Below are 24334 nucleotides of genomic sequence, written 5' to 3'. Positions count from 1 at the left end.
TTATCTTTTCCTCTTAGTTTTAATTAGGTATGAAAACAAATATTGTATTAAGAAACCTTGATGCTTTAGTGAAGCACCATGTGTAATTTCAGTGTATTATATACAGATAGTACAGAAATATTTTCTATAGGAAAAATAAACAGAAGTATGTGTGTAAACATTCTGGGTGAAAGCCTGCCACCCATTGAAGTCAACTGCAGAACTCCCATTGACTTCAGTGGGGCAGGATTTCACCTCTACTTTTAAAAGCATATAGCAGTGACAGAATATTTTAAAAAGTGCATACTTTATGTGCAACAATTCTTTAATTTTGAACATTTTATATAAGCATATTTAATTCACATCTATTACGCCTCCTTAATTCAGTCTCTTCTGGTTCTAGTATCTCTCTATTCATTATTTCTTGAACTGCTATCACCTTTGGCTCAATCAGCTGACTAAGTGTGACTTCATCATCACCCAGTTCGTGCTCTTCCTTTTTGTAACAACCATCGGCATCTTCAAGCACATCTTCAATACTATGATCTTCGTTGTCATCTGCTTTTTCCTGAGTGTGTCTGCCAAACGACTGAATGAGATCTTCAAGTTTCTCATTACACGTGTGATTAACATCTTAGTTTACAAAAAAAGAAAATGGAGATTTAAGATTAGTGATAGGGTTTTCAGTTTCAGAAGTCATTCTTAGAAGTTTCAGTTTGAATTCCTCCAAAAAGTCTGACTAATGCATTAGAGACCTATTGAGGCTGAGAACTCATGATGCATTCAGACAATTCCAGTCTCACTAATAAAGCAGCAGAGGACTCTTGGCTCTAAATGCAGCAGTATATTCTGGTAGGATTGAACTGTGTTCCCACCTCTAAAGATCCAACATCTCAATTTGTAACTAGGTACCCCACAGGTAAGAAGTGAGCTGCTACTTTTATATACACTACAACAAATGGCAAAAAATAAGATTTTAAAATACTGTCTGATAATATCCAGCAGTCTGGAAGTAAGAACCATATTGCATCCAAGATGTATGAACTGATCATTCAATTATTTACAATTTAAGCTAAATACTGATTTTACTGTAATAAGGATCTACAATGGGGTCTCAAACATGTGGTCCGCAGAGTTATTTGCTGTGGCCCACCAAGTTCTCCGTACCCCTCCCAGTTATTTCCTGCAGCTGCCAAGTTCCCCTCCCCTACCGCCCAACCGCCAAACAACTGTTTGGCAGCACTTAGTGGTTTCCAGGAGGGGTGGCGGGAGCGGGAAGCTGCGTGCTCAGGGGAGGAGGCAGAGAAGAGGCAGGGCAGGGATTTGGGGAAGGGGCGGGGTGGGGCCAGGGCCAGGGGCAGTGTCAGTGATGCGGCCATCAGGCCAATGTATTAGTCTTCATGCGGCCCTCCTGGTAATTTGAGTTTAAGAGCCCTGATCTACAACATTGACTGAAAACTAGAAATACCTTTTAGTTTCATTTCTGATTTATCCAATCCACTTTCCTTCATCAGCTGTCTAATGGACTGGAGCTGTGTCATTATTTCATCTTTCTGTTCACAAGCCAAAGCATTAACACTGAAATGAAGAGACACAAGAAGCTGAAGGTTCACCTGAGCTACAACTGGAAATGAACACTTGTCAAAATTGCATCAAAATATTATTCTGACTCCAGAATAGATCGAATTATTTTTTCGAGGTGAATTACTACTATCATGGTTGGAGTGACTAAAAACAGTTTGAAAACTTGTTGGCAACCATCATTACATTTCCTCTGAAGATTGAGGAGGGAAAAAAGCAAAGCTGAAATATAGCGACTGGCTGATTTCATTACTGAATTTTTATGATGGGTGTTCCAGTTTAAGTGCCCACTGAAACATGGAATTAACTATGAAAGCTATTCTAGACAACTTGTTCACATGCAGATAGGGACTCTAGATTGCTGATGTACAGCACTCCCAATTAGCGTGCCTCAACCCTACTTCAGGGGAGGTACTTTTCTAGCAGTATAGGGAATAACTAACGTGAGCTACTTAGTTTTCTACTGAGACTACCATTGGATCAGAAATTATGATAATTCCCTCTGATATACATTCACGGCCACCTAAACCAAATAAGATAAGTTCATAAAGGCCAAATATGGTAGCTATCAAATAGCAGTTACTTTTGGTCACTACCCATGATCTGGAAGGGGAAGAAACTCCATATTATGTTAAGTCATGAGATATCCAATCCCCAGCAAAGAATTTCAAATGCTATTTAAGTTTACTTTGTATTGAGAAGAGATTTCACTAAACTATACTTATTTCTCCTTCCTCAGAATCTGTATTAAGTTTCAATTAAGATCAGTTTTTCTACAACTGGGCTTTCCATAATTTTGAAGACAATCTTTATTAAAAAATCATTTGAGAAACCAGGAATTTTACTTAGTACTTAAAATAATATTGTTTCTGAAGAACTGAAGCAAAATTGGTGAACATGTTTCATATGGGTGTTTTGAATGGGCAACACATGAAAATACCACTTTGCAGTATCATCATCCTGTTACCATGCAGCTTACATTTGTATGTCAACAAGGGAGCTGTCTGTAGGAATGCCTGTTTAAATCTGAAGAGTTGGCTACTGTCTGTATAGCATTATACAAATGCTACATTACAAACAAGGTTTCTCAGTACCTTTCACATCATAAATAAGATGATCTTTTGAGATGTAACTCCCTAAAAAAGTTAGAAGTCAATTAATATAACTTTATTTAAGGCATAACCTGTATTCCTTATCCTGGAATTACTCACCAGTTTGACAGTGGGTCTAACTGAGTCAATAAAGAATTTAAAATTTTCTCTGTCTGTGCTAGATGCTGCTCCAGTTCCAAAAGCTGATGTTCTAAAAGAAAAGATAGTGTATTAGACATGTGTTTGCACTGCAAAATGGCAGCAAAGAAATAAAAGCCAATCACGTTTCTGGTTCGGTATACATCATCAAAAAGAAATAAAGTAACCCCTTCTCTGTAAAACTTTGGAGTGACTGTGTCTAAAAGTTGCTCAGCTCTTGGCACTACCCTACCAAAAGAGGAGGAACTGAAGTTCAGAAAAAGTAACTCCAGTTATCAGACAAATGCGGAAAAAAATTGACACAAATATTTTTCTAAGCATGATGGGAAAGACATCCTAATAGGTTATAGGGATTTGAAGGATGTAAACACCAGCAAAGGCACAGGAGGGTAGTAAATAAAAAGCAATGTAAGTAGGAGCAATAAAGGGGAAATCATGACTACAAAGGCAAAACATCCTGAGAGTAAATATTAAGATCTATTGCAGATTCCCCAAAGGGCGTAACAGAAACCACATTACTTGGCATTTAGACTAGGCTCAAAAAGACACTAGAAAGTGTGTTGTGGGGAACAATCCTTTATTAATATGCAGTGGTAATTGATTACTCCATTGCTCTTCACTACATCTCTTCTATAAAGCATTTATGATTTTTAAATACACTAAAGTTTGACATGCCCAGTCTGACCTACTCTAAAAAAATGACACATTAGTACATATTGATCTTCTGCTCTAGATTGCGAGACCCAATAAAACAGATTGTAATTTACCTAAACTGCCAAACTCCCATCCTCAAAATTACTTTATTGGAGAACATTCAACCAGCCATAACAGGGGTGGGCAAACCATGGCCTGGGGACCACATCCAGCCCTTCAGATGTTTTAATCTGGCCCTTGAGCTCCCAGAAGGAGCAAGGTCAGGGGCTTGCCCCACTCCACATGTGCCATGGCTCCCGAAAGCAGCAGCAACATGTCCCCCCGCTCCGGATCCTACGCGGCCAATAGGAGCTGCAGGGGTGGCACCTGCAGACAGGGCGGCGCGCAGAGCCGCCTAGCCACTCCTCAGTGTGGGAGCCGGGGGGGGGGGGGACGACACACCCCTGCTTCCAGGATCTGCTTGAGGTAAACACTGCCCACAGCCTGCACCCCGACCCCCTCCCGCACCCCAACCTCATACCCCTAGCCTGATCCCCCTCCTTCCCTCCAAACCCCTTGGTCCCAGCCCAGAGAACTCTTGCACCCCTAACCCCATCCCAGGGCCCGCAACCCCAGCCAGAGCTCCCTTCAGCACCCTGAAGTCACCATTTCTGGCCCCACCCCAGAGCCTGCACCCCCAGCTGGAGCCCTCACCCCCTCCCACACCCCAATCCCCAATTTCATGAGCAATCATGGCCTGCCATACAATTTCCATACTCAGATGTGGCCCTCGGGCCAAAAAGTTTGTACACCCCTGAACCATAAGAATGGCCATCGTGGGTCAGACCAATGGTCCATCTAGACCCGTATCCTGTCTTCCAACAGTGGCCAATGTCAGGTGCTTCAGAAGGAATGAACAAAATGGGGCAAATAAGTGATTCATCCCCTGACGTCCACTCCCAGTCTCTCATAGTCAGAGGCCAGGGACACCTAGAGCATAGAATTGCATCCCTGACCATCTTGGCTAATACCCACTGATGTACCTATCCTCCATGAACTTATTGATTTCATTTTTGAATTGAGTTATACTTTTGGCCTTCACAACATCCCCTGACAATGAGTTGCACAGGTTGGCTGTGCACTGCGTGAAGAAGTACTTCCATTTGTTTGTTTTAAACCTACTGCCTATTAATTTCATTATGTGACCCCTGCTTCTAGTGTTATGTGAAGGAGTAAATACCACTTATTTACTTTCTCCACACCAGTCACGATCATATTCCCCCTTCATCATCATCTCTTTTCCAAACTGAAAAGTCACACAGTCTTATTAGACTCGCCTCATATGGAAATTGTTCTATACCCCTAATAATTTTTGTTGACCTTCTCTGTACTTTTTCTAATTCTAATAGATCTTTGAGTTGGGGTGACCAGAACTAGACATAGTATTCAAGGATTTATAGCATACCATGGATTTATAGAATGGCATTATGATATTTACTATCTTATCTTCTATCCTTTTCCTAATTATTCCTAACATTTAGTTAGCTTTTTGGACTGCCAGTGTGCATTGAGTGGACGTTTTCACAGAACTATCCACAATGACTCCAAGATCTCTTAAGTGGTAATAGCTAATTTAGATCCCATTGTCTTGTATGTACAATTGGGATTAGGTTTTCCAGTGTGCATTACTTTGCATTTATCAACCAAGAATGTCCTGTTACAGCAAATTATTCTAAATGTATATTGTGTCCTCATTGCCAAAAAGAACAAGCCAATCAATAAACAAAAGCCATGCCCTTAGCATTTTGAAACCAAAGGCTCACAAATAGCTCCTTAACCTGAAAAATGAAAAAAGGAATTCTATAAATGTAGAAACAGACAAATTGCTAAGGATGGACAGACAAGAACAGCACAAGCACGTAGAGACAAAAATCAGAACGCCCAAGACAAAATGTGTTATGTCTAGCAAGAAACAAAAGGCAATATGAAGAGGTTCTAGAAATACATTAGGAGGAAGAGAAAGTACTGGACCACAGCTTAGCTGGAGAAGGAGAACTAATAACACGTGACATCAAGAAGGCTGAGGTGTTTAATGCCCGTTTTGCTTAAGTCTTCCATAAAAAGGTTATCTGTGACCAAATGCTTACCACAATATTAACAATAAGAGGGAAGGAACAAGTTAGAGAATATTTAGATAAATTAGATGCATTCAAGATGACAGGGCCTGACAAAGTTTACCCTAAGGAACTCAAGGAATTAGACATAGCAATCTCAGAATCATTGGGAATTATCTTCAAAAATTCATGGAGGACGGTTACGGTCTCAGAAGCCTGGAAAACAGCAAACATAGTACATATCTTTAAAAAGGGGAACAAAGGACTCAGCTAATTAGAGACCAGTCAGCCTAACTTTGATACTTGTAAAAATACTGGAACAAGTTATTAAAAGAATCAGTTTGTAAGTGCCTACAGGATAATAGGGTTTCATGTAATAGTCCACATGGATTCATCAAAAATAAATCCTGACAGGCCCCTTCTTTGATAGGGTTACTGGCCCACTGGCTGGGGTGGAAGCAGCATGTGTGATAGATCTTGATGTTAGTAAAGCTTTTGACACAGTCCCACATGACAGTCTATTAAGCAAACTAGGGAAATGTAGTCTAGAAAAAGTTACTATAGGGTGGATGCACAGCTGGTTGAAAGACCATTCTCAAATAGTAATCAACGGTTCACTGTCAAACTGGAAGGGTGTATCTAACAGGGCCTCTCAGGGGTCAGTCCAGGGTCTATTACTATCCATTATTTCCATTAATAACTTGGAATGAAGTGGAGAATATGCTTGTAAAATCTGAGGAGGACATCAAGCTGGGAGGGGTTTCCAACACTTTGAAGGACAGCATTAGAATTAAAAACAAAACTGAAGAACTGGTCTGGAATCAACAAGATGAAGACAAGAACAAACTACTGCACTTTGGAAGGAAAAAAAAAATCAAAAGTGTGAACACAAATTGGGAAATAACTTGCTAGGCAGTAGTATTGCAGAAAAGGATAAGGGCATTATCGTGGATCATAAATTGAATATGAGCCAAAAATGTGAATCAGTTTCAAGAAAGTCGAATGTCATTCTGGGACGCATTAAGTAGGGTTGTATAAAACACAGGAGGTAATTGTCCCACTCTAGATAGCAATGGTAGGCCTCACTAAAGTTGTGTGTCCAGTTTTGGGCACCACACTTTAAGAAATATGTGGACAAGTTAGAGAGTCCTGGGGAAAGCAACAAAAAGGATAAGAAGTTTAGAAAACCTGAACCATCAGGAAAGGTAAAACAATGGGACATATCTAGTCTTGAGAAAAGAAAGCTGAGGGAGGACTTCAGTCTTCAAATATTTTAAGGACTGTTATAAAGAAAGAGGACAGTGATGAATTGTTCTCCATGTACACTCAAGGCAGGACAAGAAATAAATTGTTTAATCTGCAGCAACGGAGATTTAGGTTGGATATTAAGAAAAACACTCACTAAAACAATAGGTAAGCTCTGGACTAGGCTTCCAAAGAAGGTTGTGAAATTCCTACCATTGGAGGCTTTTAGGAACAGGTTGGACAAACACCTGTCAGGTATGATCTAGGTATACTTGGTGCTGCCTCAGCACAGTGGGTGGGCTAGAAAGCTGCTCTGTCCCTTCCAGCCCCACATTTCTCTGATTCTAAGAATGCCATTACTGTGCATTGCTCTATGCCTATCACATACCCAAGCACCTAATTTAAAATAACAGTCTTGCTAATGTTCTTCAAAGCATTTTAATAAACTAAGCAATTGGGTTTTGTTCTGCAACATATCAGTGAATGCATATGGTTTTATTTTAGAAGGAAAACTATGCATTTTGCAATTATGCATGTTCTGAACTGATGTCTTGCCTGTTTCTTTTGCCTTATCTTCTGCATTTTTCTGTTTCTTGGAAGAACTTCCTTCTTGAGATTTCATCTAAAAAAAAAAAAAGTGAAGTTAAACTTAGAATATAGAAACCTTATTTAAGCATCTAAACCCATTAAAAGTCTCAATTACTATTTACTTTATGATATTTTCATTCACCCTTGATCCCCCCACTCCTCAAACGCAGCAAAGCTCTCACTGAAACTATCCAAAGCTTTTTGCTAAAGGGGCATTTTAACATTTGTTAAATAATGTCCATAAAATGTTTGTCCAAATCACTCTAGTTTTGCTAGTATAGTAGGTGTCCTGTTGCTTTCAGCAGATGCATTATATAAAAAAAAACATAACAATTTTATTTGTTTCAGATTATCTCACCAGAAGTACCCACATCAGAATCAAACAATTTATTTCAGAAGCTGCCAGAAAACAAGCCAAGGATAACAAAAATGTGCTTATAAAACTATGTTCAAGATCTTACATATGTTCATCGACCCCAAAATATTTTGACTTCTACCTCAAATATGTCATTGTAAGCACATAGAAAAAACCCCCACAGATTTACACTGTCACCTTATAGTCAAAAGGGTTTACAGAATTTCTAGTCACTATATGAACAATGCATGAAAATTGCTATACGGCTATTCAATTGTGCAAATACACAAACTGGTCTCAAATTTATTAAGGGGCATTTGTTTTAGCAGACACATCAACACCTTCAATTTACATTTAACCACAAAAATCTTCAGAAATTTAACCTCCTAGACCATATAATTATGCAAGACAATTAAGACTCCATTTCTGATCAATGTATGCTAACTGCCTCAACTACAGTATGTTAATAAATCTCCAAGTATGTGAAGACTATAAACACCAAGAATGCTGAGGAATACCAGCAGACAGGGTGGTAGGGAGAAATCTCATTGGGAATGATACCTTTATTTAAAAAAAAAAAAAAAAAAAAAGTTATGCTGAATGTCAGGAAAATTTTCTTGATAAGGCCTTTTGGAATTCTCCCCCAAGAAAAGTGGTGGAAGCCCTATCTATATCTAGGGCTTCCACTATTTTTCTTGGGAAAAATTCCAGGCCTGAAAGGTCTTGTCAAGGAAAAAACAAATATATATATTATATAATATCTGGGGCATTTAAAAGGCAAAGGGGGGAGATTTTGCTTTTTATACTGGATAAGCAACCTCTAGCAATGACCTTTTCTCTCCAACCATACAGTTAAGCCTCTTGTAGCACAGGCCCTCATCCTGAATCTCAATTACCACTACCTTTTCTTCTCCAGTTTTGAGAAATGCAGTCTGCCCTGCTTATATTGCTGCAAAAATAGTTTTCATGGCTCACCACTTTGACTAGGTCAGCCCCCTTTGCATTCTTCCCTCTCCCCACAGCAAACACACTACTCATCTTTGCTTTTAAGGCCCTCCATGATACTTCTGCAGGAATTCTGACAAAAAATTCTGCATATTTTGTCAAAACAACACAATATAATCATGCTTATGTCAATTATTTTGGCAATACAGCAAGTATGTCTGTAATAATTGCTGGAAAGGAGCCTGGGAGTGAACCTGGAGGGTTGTTGGGTGTGGGTTGGAGAAGCATGGAACAGGGTTTGTGTTTGTTTTGAGGGGGGTGGATTGTTAGGCAGTTTGGGAGCATCCCCCACACTGACCCTAGCTGACCCCTAGCCTCTCCCCCTCACTCAGCCACCCTCCCATGCCCCCTGGGGTCCTACAACACCCTCCTCACTCAGCCGCTACCCCCCATATGCCCTGCCTTCCCTATCACCCTGCACCCCCATGTTCCCTGGGGTCCCCCTCCTCACCCTGCACCTCCTGTCCTAGTCAGCCCCTAGCTCAATGCTGTCTGTGCCCCCCACTAGCTTCTGTGCCCCCACCCCAGTCTGTCCCCCACACCCTTTTAAACCCCAGTCTATGTGACCCCCAGCAGCCCTGTGTGCCCTGCTCTGGCCATTCCTCCATATCCGGAGTCCCCTCACCTGGCCCTGTTGGCAGGGCACTGTAAAGAATGCAGTCTCTCCCCTCCTCCCTATCTGCAGCTGGCTGCTCCAGCCTGAGCCAGCTGCTCTCTGTTCTGGCATCACAGCAGCCCCTGGTGGGTAAAAGGTGTAACCACAGCACCTCTGAAGCAGAATTCTATTTTCTGCAAGGAAAAAAAAACAAAAAACTGGGGGGGACATGAATTCTCCACATGTGCAGTGGTGCAGAATTCCCCAGAAGTACCTTCGAGGCCTGTCCTCCATTATCTCCTATACACATGAAGATGTCAACTTCAGCAGCATCCGCTTTGATAATGACACCAGCCTTTGTAAATTTAACAAAGGTGTTACAAACAAGCATCTTCACACTCCCTCCCATATTGCTCCTCATGCATGGGAGGAGGTTCCCCATAAACACCCACAAGGCCAACTGATCAGCCTCCTTAAAACTCTCTTTTCCTTTTGTGGACATCATGAGAGCTTACACCAGCTGCCTGACTGCCATTAAACGTGACAACTACTTTTCATGCTGACCAGTTCTGACTTATTACCTTATGCTCTTTGTTTGTTCTACCCACCTGTAGTCTCTGGTCTCATTTAGACTGTAATCATTTCAGAAAAGCAACTGTCGTCATTTTATTATGTGTTTGTATAGTGCCCAGAATGGTTTTCTCCAGTTCTAGGACTGGAGATCTTAGTAGCTACCACAATGCAAATAAATATCAGGTCCTCACTTCACTAGAAAACTGGATTACCACCTCTCTTTTGGCACTAAAAATACATATGGTGTTCTGTTTTTTAAACAAAATTCCCCATCGTTGCTACATAACTGATGGGGGGGAAAAAAAAATCTAGACTTTTACCGCTAAAGATTTCAGGGCGTGTCTATACAGTGCTCCTAGCATGCTCTAGAAGGTACCTAGTTACATGAATTAGGTACCTTTAGACCATACTAGCATGTACTGAGACAGAGCAGGTAGATTTGCTCCTGAGAGAATTTTACACCAAAAAAATTAAAAATTCTACCCATTTTATTTGTCAAACCACCACACCATTTTCCATTATTTGCTGACAAGTCTTTTGAAAAATATAACCATACCATTTTCAGTTATTTTGGTAATTTTGTTATTGTGTTACTGTGCTATTTTGACAAATAAAATAGGCAGCATTTTGCAGAAATTAAAGTTTTCAGGCACAGAATTTTTAATTTTAGGTGCAGAATTCCCTCAAGAGTACCAGGGTTCTGTGTGGTGCAATTTAGATGCAGGCATCTCTGCGGGAAATCGAGGTGCAGGGGGGGATCTGTATGCACAGGGACTCGTTGTGGGGTTCTGGGTGCAGGGGAGTCCAGGTGAAGATGGTTAGGGCTCAGTGCAGGGGGTCCAGATGCTGGGACAGTGGGTGAGGTTTGAGGGGGTGGAGGGTTCTGGGTGCAGGGAAGTCTGAGGGTGGGAATTCGAGGGGGGGGTGGGGGTGCTGGGACTGGTCCAAATGCACAAAGGTTGGGTAGACAGGGGGAATAGCTCCCCTTACAGTGACCCCTCTCCTCGTGGAGAAGGAACAGTGGGGCTAAGAAGTGGGGGGGATGGGTCACTATATGGGGAGCTGCTTCCCCATCTGACCAAGCCCCATGCATCTGGACTCACCCCACACACCCAAACCCCTAACTGAGCCTCACTCTCCCACATGCAGAACTCCTTACCACTGAGCCTCACCCTCTGCACCCAGACCCCTCAGCCATTCAGAGCTTCCTGCAGCTGGCGGGAGGTTTCTGGGGGGTTGATCTGACCCAACCCTTGCTCCATTTGGGGGAGGGGGAACTCCATCTCCACATCGTCCTCCTTCCCCCTCCCTGCCCAGCTGGGACTAACGTCCCTGTGCAGCCAGGGCATCCAAAGACACCTCCAGCCCCTTTCCCTCCAGCAGTGAGACTTATCTATCCCCAAGCTGCTTCAGGTGCCTGGACAGATGCACCTGCACTGCCAGGGTGTGAGCACTGGTACAGCTGCTCTTTGCTTCCCCACAGAAACCATTTTTCTGTGGGGAAGCAAAGAGAATATGCAGGGGGACACATTTCTATGTGGAAAGAGAGAGAGAGTTTGAGCTGCTGCTTAGATTATGAATAGTACTATCATATGAGGCTGCATCTCCAAAGTCTTGCCCAAGACCCAGAGAGGGAAGTTAGGATCTTAGATTTGAAATGTAAAAGACAAGAGGAAAAATGGAGAGTTAAAAAAGTCCACACACACACACACACACACACACACACACACAAAAAGCAGTAAGCAGCACAGTTTTTTACTTTGCACCTCACCTTTGAAACCACACTGGGCAAAAACCAAAATAGGAGTATTTTAAAGAACAATCTGCATGGACACAGGAACAAATGACCTGTTAAGTCTTTACAATCTCTCACTTCTATGGTTAAGATATTTATATTTAAGATTTACCTTTAGGAATTTGTATGCTGCAAACACCCCCACACCAATAGCATACAAGGGCATGAGGGTAAAAGCTAAGTCTTTGCCACTTCCTCTAGTTCTCTCACTCTTCCTGTCCTTTTCCTTTACATGCCTCATCTGCTGAAAGCTTTGGTATGTTTTACTTTCAGAACTTCCTGAATTCAGATGAGACTGATGAACTCTCTCAGAGGCACCTGCAAAATGAAATATTTTAGAAGAAAAAGTTCAGCCTTGTAGTTAATTTCAAAATGAGACTGTTCTGAAATTTTCCTCCTTGTACATCCACCATTTCTTTAATATTGTGTCAACTGAAACCTATTATAGAACAGCCACCTACAAGGCTACACTAGACCACCCTTTCACATATGCACAGTAAAGGGTATCTTTAAAAAATTCTCAAAGTAAAATACTCTCTTTCTTCAAAACTACTAAATAAAAACACAGTACAAGTTACTAGGTGATTTCTTTCTTACCAATGGAAATAATTTGGCAAAGTAATTGCAAACTGCAGTTAAGTTAGATATAACCAGTAATACACTGACATTAAAATGAAAATGCAAATAGCAATCTGGCATTGAACTTAAACCTACTGGAACTGATTTTTATTATTAGCATCAAACTTTTACTAATTTTTCCCACAAAAAAGAGCTTTGATTTCAGTATTATCTATAGAAACAGAAATTTAATGTTTCCCTGTATGAGCAAGAGACATTCACTGAAATAACCAGATTAGCATATGTAAAATACAGGTTTTAGTTCTAAGTTCAGTGTTATTGTGACTGCTCTTACACATGTATAGGAGTGTAATATCTCAGTAGAGTTAAATATATGGTATTACACATATGCAGTACACATTTTCCAAACACTTAACTCTATTTCTAAAAAGGCTTTCAATGTGTCTTATTAAGATAGCCTATTGACAACTGAATCAACAAGGAGTCTGAAGTTTCAAAATTAGTATCTTTGAAATTTGAATTGAGGAGAGCAAGAATAGTATTGAAGCATGAAAAGTCTGCCTCCCACATACCAATATGATCTAGAAAATGGCAAATGAAATTTTCGCAACCTTTACATAGCTAACAAATATATACCCTTAAGCTGAAAAGAAGCATGAAGTTTCAGACTACAGTGTAATTCTCCCCCCAGAAATAAGTAACAAATGCATTCTTAGCTCAAGTGTCACCTCCCAGTCACAACTTCTAATATCCTTCAGAACACCAACACACCTGAGGATTTCTAGTGAGAATAACAAAGAACATAATTACAGACAGTTTTCATGTGAATCATAGTAAGCTTACTACTTCTGCCAATAGTTGCTAGCCTATGGCCATATTCTGCTGCCTATTGAACGATGTGCCTTAAAGTTTCCAGAGATGTGAGCCTTGTTTCATTCAACACCACTTCACAAGAAGGTGATACTGTACTTGGAAAAAAAAAACAAAACCCACACTCCCTGATACTATCTTACATCAAGATAGCAGTGTCCAGTGAATGTACAACAAGTAGGATTCAAGCCTTAAACAAAAATAGACATTGCAATTTTGTCACAGTCAAAGGAGAAAGATTACTAAAATAGATTCCTCTAGGTGGAGAAATGGTTTTGATACAGATTTTTTTTTTGGGGTCAAGAAGTGAAAATATGAATTTAGATGCAGGGAGACGACCCCAAATCATGATATTTTGTAAATCTAGAATAAAATGTCTAATGTGAGAATAATTCTTAGGGGTTTTAGAATTATCTTAAAATGCCAAAGCCCTCCCCAAAAAACATTCAGACCTCTAATGTTGAATTGGAATTATAGTTGAGATTAATATCAGCTCTTCAGTGGAGCGGTTCTCAACCACCCTTCAAGTTCTGTCATATTTAATCAGTTTGCAGCATCTGAAATTTGAGCAAGTTTTACATATCCAATTGTTGTTCCTTGGAACATGAAGTAGAGCCGGGTAGCCATATTAAGATATCACATGAGCTACTCCGACTAATGCAGACAGAACTCAAGACAGCACAAACAGCTACCTCAATCGAGTTCATGGATATCCAGACAGAGCTAAAGAGTTTAAAATGACACTGACAGGTAGCAAACAATGTTTGAATAAAACAGTTAAGTCATTAGGCCATTGTGTATTAACTCAAACCCAGGTAGATTTTGGGTTTAAGGTTCATATCAAACTTTTGGCATAGCTCTGATTAAGGGATCGGTACTCAAAATTAGAAAGCCTGCTTTTTATAGAGCCACAGTATTTTTAATATAGTGTCCAAAAGTCACTAGATTCTTTCCTAACATATGGATGACAAGAATTTACAGTCTTAACAAACCAAAAAGGATAAAGTGACATTGAAGAAATAGTATGCAATTATTTTTAAGATATACATTTTCCTTCACCTAGTTATTTTGCACATTAATAGTTAGTCTTTACTTTCTGTTGTTTTAACTTGTGCTCAGTCATAGCCGTTTGTACCTATATCCAGTTTGTTTTCGAAACATTTAAGTTACTGTAATCTCTCTCTTTTTTTAAGCCATTTATGTAAACATTTCTACATGCTTAAACTTTGTTTAGCTCAATCATCTTGTATAGTCTTCATGACTAAGGCTATGATTTAGTCATGGGTATTTTTAGTAAAAGTCATGAACAGGTCATAGGCAATAAACAAAAATTCATGGCCAGTGACCTGTCTAAGGCTTTTACTAAAAATATCCATGACTAAATGGGGGGTAGGGGGGAGGAGAGACACTGATGCTGGGGTGCGGGGGGGGGGGGGCTGCTGCTCAGGGGGAACACCACTCCAGCAGCAGCCAGTGCACCGAGCTGCGGGGCCGCCCGAGCAGCTGGGTGCAGAGCTGGTCCAGCAACTGCTGGTGTGGCTGTCCCCAGAGCCATCTGAGCAGCTGGTCCTGGAGCCAGCTGCCTGAGCCGTCCTGAGGTCAGCCACACTGGCTGCTGCAGAAGTCACAAAACCCGTGACTTCTGTGACCTTTGAGAAGCACATGGACAAGTTAAAGCACTTTCTTCGGTCTTCTTTCTTTTGCATAAATAACCAAAGGGAAAATAGGCAGCATGATTTACTGACCAAACATCCAAGACGTGCAAGGGTCTTACCTAATGTATGGGTCAGAGTCTGGATATCTTCTGAATTGGCATAGGGAACTGAATATGTGGGAACTGCACAGCCAGCTAAAGAGTTTATTTTACTTTGTTACCATACCAAAACACTGGCTCCAGCAGGTAATGCACAGGAATGTGGGCCAAATGCTGGCCTCCAGTCAAATAGGATGAATTGTTTTAACTCATTGATTTTGATCATGATTTAAATCAGCAAGCAGGAAATATTTAAATAAAGAATTTTAATCTCATTTTGCATTTGCACTTTTTAGTCCTTCTAATGAAAAGTTGAATCTCATTGGTTGGTAAATATATTGATTTTTAATTAAATATAGCCTTTACTCTAAGTCTGGTGGTACTTTTTGCTAATAAGGAGGAAATGCTATATCTATTTAATTATATAGCTTAAGACGTTTATTCAGATTCTTATATTTATTATGTTAAAAATGGTCTCTGGCATCTTATTTACTAAATGATTCATATGTTGCGTGTGATGTTTTTCCAGCTGCATGTAGATGGAAAATTAGAATTAAAGATAACTTTAAAATGGCGGGGTTTTGTGGTTTTCGTTAAATAAAACCCATCTTAAATTCACTGGATAGGCAAGAAAAAAAAGTTTATCAAGATATATTTTATATTTAAAACTAAAATATTTATTAAATAAAAAGGAAGTATTAGCTATAGTTCCAATTGTTTCTGGTCTTCATGTTCTTCAAGATTTTAAAACTAGTACATCACATCCCGATTTTATTCATAGATTGGAAGAGAAAAAGCAAGCTTTCCTGCTCTTTCAGCTGCCAATCAGCATCTCAGTTTTAAATGGATTAGTCACTGAAATGAAATGCATGAACAAACAGAAATGGAGTGTGTTGTCTACACCTGAAGAGACTACTGCTATCAAAAGGTAGTTTAGCGCTTCAGCAAACTCTAATTCCAGGTGCTTAGCCAGTGACTTTCAACATTTCAGCAACATGACTCTTTAAATTTTACCAGCAAATATGTGCTGCTTGAATATTTAATTTAATTGGTTTTAAATAGATTATAGTAAATTAATGTCTTAACATAGGTTGTCAATCTCAAATTTAAATTTTGAATAGTTTTTTTAAAATGTAATTTAAATTTTAAAAATCCATTTTTAAAAGTATTAATTTTTATCCACCCTGCAGCCAACTCATCTTCAGTAATAGGCATGGAACATACTCAGATACAGAAGAAAGAAAAGGAGTACTTGTGGCACCTTAGAGACTAACAAATTTATTAGAGCATAAGCTTTCGTGAGCTACAGCTCACTTCATCGGATGCATTTGGTGGAAAAAACAGAGGAGAGATTTATATACACACACACACACACAGAGAACATGAAACAATGGGTTTATCATACACACTGTAAGGAGAGTGATCACTTAAGATAAGCCATCACCAACAGCAGGGGGGGGAAGGAGGAAAACCTTTCATGGTGACAAGCAGGTAGGCTAATTCCAGCAGTTAACAAGAATATCAGAGGAACAGTGGGGGGTGGGGTGGGAGGGAGAAATACCATGGGGAAATAGTTTTACTTTGTGTAATGACTCATCCATTCCCAGTCTCTATTCAAGCCTAAGTTAATTGTATCCAGTTTGCAAATTAATTCCAATTCAGCAGTCTCTCGTTGGAGTCTGTTTTTGAAGCTTTTTTGTTGAAGTATAGCCACTCTTAGGTCTGTGATCGAGTGACCAGAGAGATTGAAGTGTTCTCCAACTGGTTTTTGAATGTTATAATTCTTGACGTCTGATTTGTGTCCATTCATTCTTTTACGTAGAGACTGTCCAGTTTGGCCAATGTACATGGCAGAGGGGCATTGCTGGCACATGATGGCATATATCACATTGGTAGATGCGCAGGTGAACGAGCCTCTGATAGTGTGGCTGATGTGATTAGGCCCTATGATGGTATCCCCTGAATAGATATGTGGACAGAGTTGGCAACGGGCTTTGTTGCAAGGATAGGTTCCTGGGTTAGTGGTTCTGTTGGGTGGTGTGTGGTTGCTGGTGAGTATTTGCTTCAGATTGGGGGGCTGTCTGTAAGCAAGGACTGGTCTGTCTCCCAAGATCTGAGAGAGCGATGGCTTGTCCTTCAGGATAGGTTGTAGATCCTTGATGATGCGTTGGAGAGGTTTTAGTTGGGGGCTGAAGGTGATGGCTAGTGGCGTTCTGTTGTTTTCTTTGTTGGGCCTGTCCTGTAGTAGGTGACTTCTGGGTTCTCTTCTGGCTCTGTCAATCTGTTTCTTCACTTCAGCAGGTGGGTATTGTAGTTGTAGGAATGCATGATAGAGATCTTGTAGGTGTTTGTCTCTGTCTGAAGGGTTGGAGCAAATGCGGTTATATCGTAGCGCTTGGCTGTAGACAATGGATCGAGTGGTATGATCTGGATGAAAGCTAGAGGCATGTAGGTAGGAATAGCGGTCAGTAGGTTTCCGATATAGGGTGGTGTTTATGTGACCATCGCTTATTAGCACCGTAGTGTCCAGGAAGTGGATCTCTTGTGTGGACTGGTCCAGGCTGAGGTTGATGGTGGGATGGAAATTGTTGAAATCATGGTGGAATTCCTCAAGAGCTTCTTTTCCATGGGTCCAGATGATGAAGATGTCATCAATGTAGCGCAAGTAGAGTAGGGGCATTAGGGGACGAGAGCTGAGGAAGCGTTGTTCTAAGTCAGCCATAAAAATGTTGGCATACTGTGGGGCCATGCGGGTACCCATCGCAGTGCCGCTGATTTGAAGGTATACATTGTCCCCAAATGTGAAATAGTTATGGGTCAGGACAAAGTCACAAAGTTCTGCCACCAGGTTAGCCGTGACAGTATCGGGGATACTGTTCCTGACGGCTTGTAGTCCATCTTTGTGTGGAATGTTGGTGTAGAGGGCTTCTACATCCATAGTGGCTAGGATGGTGTTTTTAGGAAGATCACCAATGGACTGTAGTTTCCTCAGGAAATCGGTGGTGTCTCGAAAATAGCTGGGAGTGCTGGTAACGAAGGGCCTGAGCAGGGAGTCTACATAGCCAGACAATCCTGCTGTCAGGGTGCCAATGCCTGAGATGATAGGGCGTCCAGGATTTCCAGGTTTATGGATCTTGGGTAGCAGATAGAATACCCCAGGTCGGGGCTCCAGTGGTGTGTCTGTGCGGATTTGTTCTTGTGCTGAAGTGAAGAAACAGATTGACAGAGCCAGAAGAGTACCCAGAAGTCACCTACTACAGGACAGGCCCAACAAAGAAAACAACAGAACGCCACTAGCCATCACCTTCAGCCCCCAACTAAAACCTCTCCAACGCATCATCAAGGATCTACAACCTATCCTGAAGGACGAGCCATCGCTCTCTCAGATCTTGGGAGACAGACCAGTCCTTGCTTACAGACAGCCCCCCAATCTGAAGCAAATACTCACCAGCAACCACACACCACCCAACAGAACCACTAACCCAGGAACCTATCCTTGAACAAAGCCCGTTGCCAATTCTGTCCACATATCTATTCAGGGGATACCATCATAGGGCCTAATCACATCAGCCACACTATCAGAGGCTCGTTCACCTGCGCATCTACCAATGTGATATATGCCATCATGTGCCAGCAATGCCCCTCTGCCATGTACATCGGCCAAACTGGACAGTCTCTACGTAAAAGAATGAATGGACACAAATCAGACGTCAAGAATTATAACATTCAAAAACCAGTTGGAGAACACTTCAATCTCTCTGGTCACTCGATCACAGACCTAAGAGTGGCTATACTTCAACAAAAAAGCTTCAAAAACAGACTCCAACGAGAGACTGCTGAATTGGAATTAATTTGCAAACTGGATACAATTAACTTAGGCTTGAATAGAGACTGGGAACGGATGAGTCATTACACAAAGTAAAACTATTTCCCCATGGTATTTCTCCCTCCCACCCCACCCCCCACTGTTCCTCTGATATTCTTGTTAACTGCTGGAATTAGCCTACCTGCTTGTCACCATGAAAGGTTTTCCTCCTTCCCCCCCCTGCTGTTGGTGATGGCTTATCTTAAGTGATCACTCTCCTTACAGTGTGTATGATAAACCCATTGTTTCATGTTCTCTGTGTGTGTGTATATAAATCTCTCCTCTGTTTTTTCCACCAAATGCATCCGATGAAGTGAGCTGTAGCTCACGAAAGCTTATGCTCTAATAAATTTGTTAGTCTCTAAGGTGCCACAAGTACTCCTTTTCTTTTTGCGAATACAGACTAACACGGCTGCTACTCTGAAACCTCAGATACAGAAGGGATCTCTTGTAGAAACCCCTGTGACGGTGCCCACCATAAGGCTTTATGGAAATACACTTATGCATATATATGACAAAACTGGAATATGTTCTATTCTACATATGCCATGTAACATATCTATGCAAAGGTTATGATCTACTGCATCTATTAATCCTATTTGTATGCATGTATCATTTTTGTGTTGGAAGTTATGAATATTGGCCTTGTACTGGCTTGATTTCTAAATAACCTTAGTAGAGCATTTGGTCAGTTCCTGGAGAAAAGAACTTGTAAGTTAAGTGCCCAATCAAGAAGCACTTAAAGAACAATGCATCTTGGAATGCTCCAATCCACATAAGAAGTCTTCCTGGAGACATTCAAGATACCATGTGGGCAATGACTTCTGCCTGTAAAAACTGTGAGTCACACATGGACATGTGACTTGCCCAGGTGACTCCAGAACTCCATCTTGGAGCTGGACTTTGCATAGGAGGGAGGCGGGGGTTTCCACCCACAAGAGAGTCTATTTAAGCCCTTGGGAGACCCCTTCCATTTTATCTTCAGCTGGCTAAAAAGATAGCCTCTTCACTCCCAAGAAAGAAACTGGAATGAAGGGCAATAAATACAGGGGGTGTGAGTGATTGCTGGACCCGGACTAGAAGGAGATCAGTCTGTAAAAGGAAGCTTACTGGAACTGGTGAGGTTTGGTCTGTATTCAGTTTTATTAGACATAGACTTATGGGTTTTATTTTATTTTGCTTAGTAATTCACTTTGTTCTGTCTGTTACTACTTGGAAACACTTAAATCCTATTTTCTGTATTTAATAAAATCACTTTTTACTTATTAATTAACCCAGAGTATGTATTAATACTTGGGGGGCAAACAGCTGTGCATATCTCTCCATCAGTGTTCTAGAGGGCAAACAATTTATGAGTTTACCCTGTATAAGACTTATTCAGGGTTTGGGCCCCACCAGGAGTTGGGCATCTGAGTGTCAAGGACAGGAACACTTCTGTAAACTGCTTTCAGTTAAGCCTACAGCTGTTAGGGGACATGGTTCAGACCTGGGTCTGGGTTTGCAGCAGGCTAGCAAGTCTGGCTCAAACCAGGCAGGGCACTGAAGTCCTAAGCTGACAGGGCAGGAAAGCAGGAGCAGAAGTAGTCTTGTTATTTCTCCTGGTTTACAACTGCCTTCAATTTATCAAATCCTAAAGCTGTCTCGAAGTTCAATTGATCTAATTAATTGCAAATATTAAAATGGAGCACTTGCCTTTAGATATATAGGGCCAAATCCTTGGCTGGCATAAATTAGCACAGTTCCATACCAATTTAGACCAGACAAGGATTTGGATTTAGTGAACAGCTCCAATCTCAGCACAGATGAAGATTATTAGTTTTAAACAAACGTCATCCCCAATGCCAGTTTGCAGAAGTAAATACTAGCACATTACGCACCAATCAACATTATTTAATTTCCTTATTGAGATTGTCTGGCTATGTAGACTCCCTCCTCAGGCCCTACGTTACCAGCACTCCCAGATGCCCCATCATCTCAGGCATTGGCACCCTGACAGCAGGATTGTCTGGCTATGTAGACTCCCTCCTCAGGCCCTACGTTACCAGCACTCCCAGCTATCTTCGAGACACCACTGACTTCCTGAGGAAACTACAGTCCATTAGCGATCTTCCTAAAAACACCATCCTAGCCACTATGGATGTAGAAGCCCTCTACACCAACATTCCACACAAAGATGGACTACAAGCCATCAGGAACAGTATCCCCGATAATGTCACGGCTAACCTGGTGGCTGAACTTTGTGACTTTGTCCTGACCCATAACTATTTCACATTTGGGGACAATGTATACCTTCAAATCAGCGGCACTGCAATGGGTACCCACATGGCCCTACAGTATGCCAACATTTTTATGGCTGACTTAGAACAACGCTTCCTCAGCTCTCGTCTCCTAATGCCCCTACTCTACTTGCGCTACATTGATGACATCTTCTTCATCTGTACCCATGGAAAAGAAGCCCTTGAGAAATTCCACCATGATTTCAACAATTTCCATCCCACCATCAACCTCAGCCTGGACCAGTCCACACAAGAGATCCACTTCCTGGACACTATGGTGCTAATAAGCGATGGTCACATAAACACCACCCTATATCGGAAACCTACTGACCGCTATTCCTACCTACATGCCTCTAGCTTTCATCCAGATCATACAACACGATCCATTGTCTACAGCCAAGCTCTACGATATAACCGCATTTGCTCCATCCCCTCAAATACCTACAAGATCTCTATCATGCATTCTTACAACTACAATACCCACCTGCTGAAGTGAAGAGACAGAATGACAGAGCCAGAAGAGTACCCAGAAGTCACCTACTACAGGACAGGCCCAACAAAGAAAACAACAGAACGCCACTAGCCATCACCTTCAGCCCCCAACTAAAACCTCTCCAACGCATCATCAAGGATCTACAGCCTATCCTGAAGGACGACCCATCACTCTCACAGATCTTGGGAGACAGGCCAGTCCTTGCTTACAGACAGCCCCCCAATCTGAAGCAAATACTCACCAGCAACCACACATCACACAACAGAACCACTAACCCAGGAACCTATCCTTGCAACAAAGCCCGTTGCCAACTCTATCCACATCTCTATTCAGGAGACACCATCATAAGGCCTAATCACATCAGCCACACTATCAGAGGCTCGTTCACCTGCGCATCTACCAATGTGATATATGCCATCATGTGCCAGCAATGCCCCTCTGCCATGTACATTGGTCAAACTGGACAGTTTCTACGTAAAAGAATAAATGGACACAAATCAGACGTCAAGAATTATAACAGTCAAATACCAGTCGGAGAACACTTCAATCTCACCGGTCACTTGATTACAGACCTAAGAGCGGCTATCCTTCAACAAAAAAGCTTCAAAAACAGACTCCAAGGAGAGACTGCTGAATTGGAATTAATTTGCAAACTGGATACAATTAACTTAGGCTTGAATAGAGACTAGAATGGATGAGTCATTACACAAAGTAAAACTATTTCCCCATGTTATTTCTCCCCCCCACCCCACCCCCCACTGTTCCTCAGATGTTCTTGTTAACTGCTGGAAATAGCCTACCTTGCTTGTCACCATGAAAGGTTTTCCTCCCCCACCCCGCTGCTGGTGATGGCTCATCTTAAGCGATCACTCTCCTTACAGTGTGTATGATAAAACCCATTGTTTCATGTTCTCTGTGTGTGTATATAAATCTCCCCACTGTATTTTCCACGAAATGCATCCAATGAAGTGAGCTGTAGCTCACGAAAGCTTATGCTCAAATAAATTTGTTAGTCTAAGGTGTCACAAGTTTTCTTTTTGTGAATATAGACTAACACAGCTGCTACTCTGAAACCTGTTATTGAGATTGTAACACTCAGCTTTTTCACACTTCCCTGCATCCTGTTTTTACCATTTATTTGGAATAAAAAAAAGACTAAGAACAGCATTTGGTTACAAGCAATACCTCGTTAGCCGAATAAAATGTGTGCTTTTGAGAACAGAGCATCATCTACACTTTTAGGAGAGGGGGAAATGCTCCCAGTTACTTCCTCTCTATTAAATGAGACAAAATGTGTCTTAGCATTGTCTCTACCTCGTGATTCCTTTACAATGACTTCACGCCGTTGACTGCAAATAGTTATGTTTATTTTATGCACCAGAACACTGGGTGAGTGTAGGACGTTAGTTTGACTTATCCAGAGTTGATTGTCACAAAACTCTTTTCAAGCTAGCCTCCAATTTGTAGCTCTAAACAACATGAGAACACAAAGGAATTCCAACTATTGGCCACATACAAGTATTTACAGAGAGGGAGGCAAAGGCCAAAGCCTGGTCTACACTATAGGGTTGCGTTGACACAAGCTGTCTTACATCACCTAGTTCTGGAAGTCGTCACTTAAATTTGACTCCAGCTGACATGAGTGCCTCACTACACCAATTTAGCAACATCACCTCCCCAAGCAGCCTAGAATCAGGGTCAATGTAATTAGGTCAGCATCCGTGTAAACACTGAGTTGCTTACATCAACTACTAGATGCTTTCAGGAGCCGCCCCACAATGCCGATAAAATTGGTAGAAGCGCTCCTGGTGGTGTAGAGGACCCACACCACCAACACAAGGAGCCAAGCCTGCACAAGAACACAGGAGCGAGCATAACTGCGGTGGCTGTATGCCAACATAAGTTAGGACGACATAATTGTGTTGGGTAGACATGGCCTAAAAAGGCTGTGGCTTCACCCTATTTCACAAACCCTCCTGATTTGAGACCAGGGTCGCAGACTGCGCCATCTCTCACACCCACAAGCTAACCCCCCCGCGGGGAGGAGAATAGTATAAAAGGAATCGCAGCCTGTTACCCTTTCTCCCACCTCCTCTCCTCCAGCTAGGGGAACGGGGTTCAGCCTGTTACCCAAAGCCGGCCCAGCGGCCTAAGGAGGACGCTTAACAACAAGTTGCGCCGCCAGTCTCCCCTGCTGCCGGGACAGAAGGGAGGCTCGGGCGGCGGCTTCCCCGGAGACAAGTCGCAGCGCTCGGCGGGAGGGGGCGGTCTGTACCTGTGGGGGGCGGATAGGGACCGTAGCGACCGGGGCCAGCCTTGCCCCCCCGCAAGGCTCTGCCCGCTCCTCCTCCTCCGCCCCCGAACAGCCTGGGCACCGCCACGAAGAGGCAGAGCAGCAGCACGACAGAGACCATGCCCCGCTGCAGCGCAGAGCCCGCCATGGCTGAGCCGCGCGCGCGCGCGCGCCCAGAAGCCCGCTGCGAAGCCCTGGCCTGCTGTCCCTTCAGGAGGAAGAAGGAGTCGGGCCTGCCGAGGAGCCGCCAGGGAGCCCGGGATGAGAGGCGGCCCCAGCCGTGCTGTGGCTCCTCCTCCCCTGTCGGTATCGCCCCCCTGCGGGCTCCAGCCTCTCCTTGGCTAGCAGCGGGATCTGGTTCACACGGCGCCGCCGTCATAGACTGTCCCCAAGCCCTGTCATGGGATAATAGAGACGGGGAGTCCCGCTCCCTCATTGCAAAACACCCCTGCACAGAGCCAATTAGCGCCTTACAGTCCTCCTAACACACCC

General features: G+C 42.2%; 1 protein-coding gene and 1 long non-coding RNA gene across 2 annotated transcripts; both read right to left on the bottom strand.

Annotated features, from left to right (window-relative positions):
• Nucleotides 1-24236, bottom strand: LOC122455960. The gene is made up of 6 exons (XM_043493148.1): nt 23825-24236; nt 11826-12031; nt 7358-7424; nt 2772-2862; nt 1448-1557; nt 1-612 (listed from the first exon to the last, which is right to left on the bottom strand). The coding sequence occupies exons 1-6, from the start codon at nt 24219-24221 to the stop codon at nt 320-322; spliced, it is 1164 nt and encodes a 387-aa protein (XP_043349083.1). The 5' UTR covers nt 24222-24236; the 3' UTR covers nt 1-319.
• LOC122455961 lies at nt 13461-19403 on the bottom strand. Its single transcript, XR_006274504.1, has 2 exons — nt 19208-19403; nt 13461-16138 (listed from the first exon to the last, which is right to left on the bottom strand). It is a non-coding gene; the product is annotated as an uncharacterized LOC122455961 (long non-coding RNA).
• Nucleotides 24237-24334: the final 98 nt, after the last annotated feature.

This window comes from Dermochelys coriacea, chromosome 1, assembly GCF_009764565.3.
Source record: "Dermochelys coriacea isolate rDerCor1 chromosome 1, rDerCor1.pri.v4, whole genome shotgun sequence".
NCBI classification, from domain to species: Eukaryota; Metazoa; Chordata; order Testudines; family Dermochelyidae; genus Dermochelys; species Dermochelys coriacea.
This window is presented reverse-complemented; position numbering and strand designations above follow the sequence as displayed.